Below are 8,227 nucleotides of genomic sequence, written 5' to 3'. Positions count from 1 at the left end.
GTTTGGTAGTTGCAAATATAAAGAGGAGGACAAACGATAAAAAAAACTCACCAGTTGAAATTAGGTGAGAGCACATATTTGTTCTTTATACTGCCCTAAGAAAACCAAACCCTATGTAAGAAATAACTACAATCATTTGTTGCATACAATGGCACATGCAATAAAGTAGAGAATTTGACCTAATTTCTCTCTTTTGCTTAAATATTCTCTCTTCCACCACTTTATTTTGTTGTTGTTGTTGTCAGAAATCACACTTGAAAGATAGACAGAGGTTAAAACGGGAAAGAGTGAAAGTAAAGTCACGTCGGTCCGTTTATCAGAGAGAAAGAGATAGTAAGGGACTAAAGAGTGAAGCCTAAGGGAAGTAAAAGAGTGTTATTGTCGTTGCGGTTAAGCTCTCTTCTCACAAAGTTTTTTTTATCTTTTCAATATTCCCATTTCTACCCTTTTCTTTTTCAAGTCTCTCTCTCTCTCCAAACCACATTTGTCTGTCTGCAACTTCACTGTCTCTCTCTCTCTCTCTCTTTCTCTTTCTCTTGTCTTTCGATTGGAGTTTACTTCTTCTCTACTTCCAATGGAATCGACGCCGCCGGATGATTGTTCCGTTAAGGTTGCTGTTCACATCAGACCGCTCATCGGCGACGAAAAGATGCAAGGTTGTAAAGATTGCGTCACTGTCATTACCGGTAAACCACAGGTGAAGTTTCAGTTTCCATAATGTTATAATCTCTCTGCTTTGTCCTGTCTGATTATTATTAAACTGGACTTGCAGAAGAATTCTTTACTGTGAATTTTTAACAGATTAGCTTTTTTTTTTTTTTTTTGTATCGGAATTGTCTCTCCCCTGAGATCTAGATCTTGAGAGACTTTTTTTAGAATCAATGATTTTTTTCGGAGTGTTTAATTTTTTTTTATGCATGTTTGACCAAGCTAAGTAGTTCTGTTTTTAGAATTATTGCATCATTAAATTAGTTCCTTAATTAAATAGCTCACTAGATCAATTGTTTTTGTTGCTAATTCTGAACACTACTGACCCTTACTTGTCTTTTTGCCAAAAAATAAAAAATTGGGAATTGTGATTTGATATCTTTAATTTGCATACACATGCTTAAATGTTAGTTGGAAAATTTTGATTGTAATTTATGTGTTGTAAATATGATGGCAGGTACAAATTGGATCACATTCATTTACATTCGATCATGTATATGGGAGCTCTGGTTCCCCATCTACTGAAATGTATGAAGAATGCGCTGCCCCGCTCGTTGATGGTTTGTTTCAAGGCTACAATGCTACTGTTCTTGCTTATGGACAGACGGGTTCGGGTAAAACATACACAATGGGTACGGGCTGCGGAGACAGCAGCCAAACCGGAATCATCCCTCAAGTTATGAACGCTCTCTTCAACAAGATGGAGACTTTGAAGCAGCAGATTGAGTTTCAGATCCATGTTTCTTTTATCGAGGTAGCTTTCTTTCTTTCTTTCTTTCTTTCTTCCAACCTCGTTGCTTCTTGGTTGTTGTAACCCCTGACATGACATAAATGATTTTGATTTGGTAGATTCATAAAGAAGAGGTTCAAGATTTGCTGGATCCTTGCACTGTTAACAAATCAGACACTAGTAGCACTGGGCACGTTGGGAAGGTAACACATGTCCCTGGGAAGCCACCAATACAGATACGAGAAACATCCAATGGTGTTATCACACTAGCGGGATCCACAGAAGTCAGCGTTAGTACGCTGAAAGAGATGGCAGCTTGTCTTGACCAAGGGTCTGTCAGCAGGGCTACCGGTAGTACTAACATGAATAATCAGTCCAGGTGACCTATATATATACACTTTGTTATTATGTACAACTTAATACCTTAAACTGTCATAAAAAAGTCATGTTTTTTTATTGGTATATTATGCAGTCGTTCACATGCCATTTTCACAATCACCGTGGAGCAGATGCGCAAAATTAACACGGATTCTCCTGAAAACGGTGCTTATAATGGGAGCTTGAAAGAAGAATATCTGTGTGCCAAGTTGCACCTAGTAGACCTTGCTGGTTCAGAACGAGCCAAAAGAACTGGTTCTGATGGTTTAAGATTTAAGGAAGGTATGTATGTGTTCATCGATCTGTTGCATTATCTTTTTCCAAAACCAGAAATAAGCCCTTTTTGATGACTGTGCGCTGTAATGGAAGTTGATTCTTTTTCACCAGGGGTTCACATAAATAAAGGCCTCCTTGCACTCGGTAATGTCATCAGTGCGCTCGGTGATGAGAAAAAGCGTAAAGACGGTGCCCATGTTCCTTACAGAGACAGTAAACTTACACGGCTTCTGCAGGTACATATATATATATATATATATATATATATATATTCGTTTTCAGTTTTGCTTCATGTAAACACTGGTTGCTCCATTCTCAAGGAGTTGAGAATGTTACTTTTTTTTTTAGGATTCCCTTGGGGGCAACAGCAGAACTGTGATGATAGGTAACCTGCAAGTTTTTTTTATCATTTGTTTTCATTCTTATCTATCTGCGCAAGTTTGGTTAATGCTCATTCAATTTCTCCATGCTTGGTATTCGGGTTCCTCCAGCTTGCATCAGTCCGGCAGATATTAACGCGGAGGAAACACTTAACACTTTAAAATATGCAAATCGTGCTCGAAACATCCGGAATAAACCTGTTGTAAGCCATTCTACACTATGCCAATTGAAAGAAACTAATTATTGACTGATACTAGATTAGTCTAATTTTCTCTTCCTATGATATGACTCTTCAAAAAAACAGGTTAATAGAGATCCTGTCTCCAGTGAGATGCTAAAAATGCGCCAACAGGTAGAATACTTGCAGGCAGAGCTCTCTTTAAGGAACGGAGGATCCTCATGTGCAGAAATCCAGGTATGTTAGTTAACCTTAGTATCTTGGATTTACATGTATTTTTTTTCAGGGGTATAAAGATGGTGTGATGATGATGATGCAGGTTCTTAAGGAAAGGATTTCTTGGCTTGAAACTGCTAACGAAGACCTTTGCCGTGAACTTCATGAGTACCGTAGCAGATGTCCTGGTGTAGAGCATTCTGATAAAGACTTTAAAGACATACGAGCTGTAATATTCTCTAACTAAATAATACTTCTTTTTCTTCCTTTTCTTTCATTATTGAGGTAAACTATTTACGGTAGATCCTTGTTGCTAATAATTGTGACATGTCTTAATTATTATTTGGTGGCAGGATGATTTTGTTGGTTCTGTCAGACCAGATGGGCTTAAAAGGAGCTTGCACAGTATCGAGTCCTCAAATTATCCCATGGTTGAAGCCACAACAGGTATAACTAGTTAAAGGTGGAAAAGAGTCTTCTTTTGGACTCAAAAGAGTTGGGAAACTAAAAGAGGCCTTTTAATATCTGCAGGTGATTCCAGGGAAATAGACGAAGAGGCAAAGGAGTGGGAGCACAAGCTCTTGCAAAATAGTATGGACAAAGAGTTGCATGAACTGAACCGCCGTCTAGAGGAAAAAGAGGTCTCTTTCACTTGTTATTTCATGCACTGGTGGTTCCCTTTTGTGCACATAGAGATTTATTCTTAACTATAACTGCTTAAATCGATGTGTGAAAACAGTCTGAAATGAAGCTCTTTGACGGGTATGATCCGGCTGCGCTAAAGCAACATTTTGGAAAGAAAATTGCAGAAGTGGAGGATGAAAAGAGATCTGTTCAGGTCGAACATCATTTTCAATTGGTGCTTCGAAGAAGTTTCATTACAAAAACATATTATGAGTTGTTGATTTGTTTCTTTCTTTCTTTCATTCATTCAGGAAGAGAGAAACCGTTTGTTGGCTGAAATTGAGAACCTTGCTTCTGATGGTCAAGCACAGAAGTTGCAAGATGTGCATGCTCAGAACTTAAAAGCGCTTGAAGCACAGATTCTAGACCTTAAGAAAAAGCAAGAGAGCCAGGTTCAGCTACTGAAGCAGAAACAAAAGAGTGATGACGCGGCTCGGAGGTTACAAGATGAAATCCAATCCATCAAGGCACAAAAGGTATAAAAAATTTAAAATATGATACATCTCTGTTGGTTTACTCTGAAAATGCAATCAAGTCATGCATATAGACTCACTCATGTCACACCTTCTCTTTGACAGTGCATTAGTTTGATTCTCTTCCTTTTACATTTCTAGGTTCAACTTCAACACAGAATGAAACAAGAAGCAGAACAGTTTAGACAGTGGAAAGCCTCCCGGGAGAAGGAACTTTTGCAGGTACCTTTTCCGTTTTCTTTTTACTTCAGCATTGATAACTTCTGACCAAGTAAGTCTTTTCTCAAATGTTCTTAGATTCTATTTTTACTTAAAAATTTAAACTTTTTACAGTTACGGAAAGAAGGGAGAAAGAGCGAGTATGAAAGGCACAAGCTGCAAGCTTTAAATCAGCGCCAGAAAATGGTAAGCACAAGATTGTTACCTTATTACCAATTCTCTGAAAGACCAGGAAAGAAAAAGATTCAGCTTTGAAACTAAAGAAAATTTTCACTCTCAGGTTCTTCAGAGGAAGACAGAAGAAGCTGCAATGGCTACCAAAAGGTTGAAAGAGTTGTTGGAAGCTCGGAAATCATCTCCTCGTGAACATACTGGTATGGTTAATAAAAACTTTAGGATTTGGTGCTCCGTGGTTTGAGCATTAGTAAAATACTTGGAACATATAAAGTAAACCATGTCACCAAGTAGTTAGTTGATTGTTGTGATACGTTTACATAGTCTATTGGAAATTTGCACCTAATCTAGTTGATGCATGGAGCCGGTTGGATAGATATCTTGGGCTATGTACGAGTGGTTATTGTTTTATGTTTTGTTATTCTAAGTATAAAACTATCTATCTATGCAGCTGGTACAAATGGCTTTGGAACAAATGGTCAGGTACAGGTGTAACACAATCCCAATTTTTCGTTATCTTTTCTAGTTTGTATCATTGTGATTCTTGAAAAGTCTGATTCAATTCATACTCGTGTAGACCAATGAGAAGTCGTTGCAGCGTTGGCTTGATCATGAGTTGGAAGTCATGGTGAATGTGCATGAAGTACGTCATGAGTACGAGAAACAAAGCCATGTGTATGTCTCGAATGCATTTTAGTTGTGCAATAATGTTTGGCATGAAAATGGCCGTTATCTTTTTTATATTTTTATTTTGTGGTTACTGATTATGCATATAACGATAATTTCAGACGCGCTGCTCTGGCCGAAGAGTTGGCTGTTTTAAGACAAGTGGATGAGTTTGCAGTGAAAGGGTTAAGTCCTCCAAGAGGAAAGAATGGCTTTGCTAGGTACTTTTTTAATTTTCATGAATTTTCCATTGCTTTATAAGTTGTTCCCTATCCTTAAATAACAAATTTTGTTTCAGGGCGTCATCGTTGTCACCTAATGCAAGGATGGCCCGGATATCGTCACTTGAGAACATGCTCGGTATATCTTCTAATTCTCTAGTAGCAATGGCGTCACAACTCTCTGAGGCAGAAGAAAGGGAGCGTGCCTTTACAAACCGTGGCCGCTGGAACCAGCTACGATCAATGGGAGAGGCAAAGAATTTGCTTCAGTATATGTTCAATTCTCTTGCCGAAACAAGGTGCCTTGAGTCAACATTCAAGAAAATCGTTTTCAGCATTAGATTTTGAATCTCCAATCAAGCTTTTCATGCATTTTTTTTTTATGAAGGTGCCAATTATGGGAGAAAGATGTAGAAATCAAAGAAATGAAAGATCAGTTCAAAGAAATTGTTGGCCTTCTGAGGCAGAGTGAGTTAAGAAGGAAAGAAGCAGAAAAGGAGTTAAAATTGAGGGAGCAAGCAGTTGCAACTTTAGTAAGATTTATACCACCTTTCTTATTTTATCCATATATATTTTTGGTTAGCCATATTAACGCATGAGAAATAAAATTTTGGTGCAGGGAACCCCACCGAGTTCAGTGAAAGATTTAGCTGAAGACCGGAGCACAACGTCTCCAATGACCGTGCCAGCACAGAAACAGCTCAAGTTTACCCCAGGGATTGCTAACGGGAAAGTTAGAGGATCGGCTACATTTATTGATACAAACAAGAAGGTTAAAATTCATTTTACTATTGCTTTTCTAGGATTACATTGGCGCATAAAAACACAAGCTTCATTATAGTGGTGAAAGATTCCTATGTAACTTTTGGTTTGTGCAGATGGTACCGATGGGACAAGTATCGATGAGAAAACTATCAGCCGTAGGAAAACAAGGTGGGAAACTTTGGAGGTGGAAGAGAAGTCATCACCAGTGGATCGTTCAATTTAAATGGAAGTGGCAAAAGCCATGGAGACTCTCTGAGTGGATTAGGCACAGTGACGAAACACTCCTCAAGTCAAAACCACGACACAAGGCTCTGCCTAATAAGATCATGTGATTTATAGTTGCTTGCCGTTTTCTGAGAGAATCTTTTAGTGTCCAAGCTCTCTCCACTTGTGAGTATGAGACTTTTATGGAAAGGATCATACAAATGGGTGCAGGTAACAAATTCTTCTATTATTATTTAAGAAACTTGGAGATGATATCGTTTTCTTTTCTAACGAAGATCGATTCATTCACAACAGAGAGAGTAGGCTTGCTGCCGTGTTTCATTTGGGAGGAAAACTCTTAAGGTTTTGTGTGGTATTAAGAACCTCGTTATTTGGCGTGTCTACCGTATTAAGGAGAACCATCAGGACGAGCAGCGGGTGCTGCCAATCGCTTGCTGTGGCCTGTAGCTAACAGATAGTTGACGGCTTTCTAGGAGTCAGATTGTTCTTTTCATGTTGATAGAATTGACATCTTATACACATCACTAAAGGAGTTCATGGAGGAAATAAACCGTCCTCAAGTTGCAGATATTTGTATGAACAACACAACTTTTTATTTGTTCTTTGGTTTGTTGTAAATGAGAAAATATTTGTTTTTAGTGCCTAGTTTTGTTCCAAGTCTCACAAGTTGTAGGGCGTCATAGCTTACGAATTAAGATTGAGACATGAAACAAGAGCACAAAGCAGAAAAGGATTAACCTGATCCGAAGTTGTGACAGATACAATGTCCTTTCTTCAAGCGTTTATTACTGAGCACAAGACACACGCATTACATGTAAAGGGTTAAGGCAATTTTTAGGCGTTATATGTATCTCTCCCATTGCATTCAAAGATCAACAACAATTAACAGCAAACGCAATATGCTGGCCAACAAAATAACATCCTTGCATTACATATTGCTACACCAGTACGCATAGTGTTCATCTTTCCTATGGATGCTCACCAGACCACCGCATTGCAGACAGATAAAGCTGCTTCCGTCAGCAAAGGCATCGAGCATGATCTGTGACCTCCCGCTTTTTTCCAGGATAGATATGCCGTGAGCATCTGCTGCAACTGATTCTTTGGTACCAAATAAGCCTTTTGATGTTGGCTCATGCCCAAGAGGCTGTGCTTCTGTAATGGCACACTCTGCAAATATAGAAGCCAGCTGATCCATACTAGCTGTTTCTTGGATTCTACGCTTGTAAAGTTCACGGGTACGGTTCAGAATCTGAAGTACTGCCTCATCTCCTCCTTGGGTTCTCATCGCCATCACGACCTGTTAAGAACAAGACAAACTGACTCAGGGAAGGGTACTATAAAGAAAGAAGTTCAATGCAGTCTATATACATAAATGTGAATGATCTTGCAATCATAAAAGTCTCACAAATCAGGTGCGCGGGAAATCAAATCATGATTCCTACACTCACAACCAATCTCAAATTCAACAAGGAAAGATACTTTATTATTCTGAAATTCTAGAAGAGGATGATAACATTAGAATTGCATACTCAAAAGCTAGCAATATAATTATGTTTAGAATAAATTCCAATATCTTATAATTAAAAAAAAAAAGAGAGAGGTCATTCCTCTACAATTTTATATCTTCTTATTATGAGATTAGTCGATAAAGGGCGATGTGATAGGGTTCAGACCAGTAAACTACTTCTTCATTCAGTCCACCATAGAGGAGACTTGACGAAAGGGGGTTGAAGGCAATGCTGCTGTATCTGTTGGCAAGTAGTTGAAGGGAATGGTTCAAACTCAATACACATTTGAGCTTTTGAATCCAAAGTTATAATGGTAACTAATGATAATATCACCCGAAAAAAAAAAGCCAATCTATCTTAGTGATCCATCAAACTCAACAAAAGCCTCCAAAAACTATGTTAAAAAAAAAAAAAAAAAAAAA

At 38.3% G+C, this 8,227-nt stretch overlaps 2 protein-coding genes across 3 annotated transcripts in view; one reads left to right on the top strand and one right to left on the bottom strand.

Annotated features, from left to right (window-relative positions):
* Positions 441-6,939, top strand: LOC104760775 (kinesin-like protein KIN-4A). 2 transcript variants are annotated; one of them, XM_010483736.2, is made up of 24 exons: positions 441-697; positions 1,166-1,462; positions 1,558-1,817; positions 1,911-2,098; positions 2,204-2,328; positions 2,441-2,477; positions 2,584-2,675; positions 2,778-2,888; positions 2,971-3,096; positions 3,221-3,314; positions 3,399-3,508; positions 3,607-3,705; positions 3,803-4,027; positions 4,166-4,246; positions 4,358-4,429; positions 4,524-4,617; positions 4,869-4,906; positions 4,995-5,092; positions 5,206-5,304; positions 5,382-5,603; positions 5,693-5,837; positions 5,924-6,076; positions 6,183-6,504; positions 6,589-6,939. In XM_010483736.2, exons 1-23 carry the CDS (start codon positions 575-577, stop codon positions 6,399-6,401), a joined length of 3,108 nt encoding a protein of 1,035 aa, XP_010482038.1. In that variant the 5' UTR covers positions 441-574; the 3' UTR covers positions 6,402-6,504; positions 6,589-6,939. The 2 variants fall into 2 exon arrangements, with proteins under 2 accessions (XP_010482038.1, XP_010482039.1); XM_010483737.2 differs by having other exon boundaries at positions 445-697; positions 4,869-4,900.
* LOC104760774 overlaps positions 7,028-8,227 on the bottom strand; it is a 2,617-nt gene continuing 1,417 nt past the window's right edge. The window contains exon 2 of the mRNA XM_010483733.2: positions 7,028-7,594. Coding sequence (XP_010482035.1) covers positions 7,223-7,594 — 372 coding nt within the window. The 3' untranslated portion in view covers positions 7,028-7,222. The remainder of the gene's footprint in view (positions 7,595-8,227) is intronic.

Source organism: Camelina sativa, chromosome 18 (assembly GCF_000633955.1).
Source record: "Camelina sativa cultivar DH55 chromosome 18, Cs, whole genome shotgun sequence".
Lineage (NCBI taxonomy): Eukaryota > Viridiplantae > Streptophyta > Magnoliopsida > Brassicales > Brassicaceae > Camelina > Camelina sativa.
This window is presented reverse-complemented; position numbering and strand designations above follow the sequence as displayed.

What these genes read in the sequence shown, in the direction of transcription:
- LOC104760775 (XM_010483736.2), top strand. Translation starts at nt 575, where the DNA reads ATGGAATCGACGCCGCCGGATGATTGTTCCGTTAAGGTTGCTGTTCAC. An exon ending in TCATTACCGGTAAACCACAG is followed by an intron (nt 698 to 1,165) that starts GTGAAGTTTCAG and finishes ATATGATGGCAG; the next exon opens with GTACAAATTGGATCACATTC. An exon ending in GAACAAATGGTCAGGTACAG is followed by an intron (nt 4,907 to 4,994) that starts GTGTAACACAAT and finishes ATACTCGTGTAG; the next exon opens with ACCAATGAGAAGTCGTTGCA.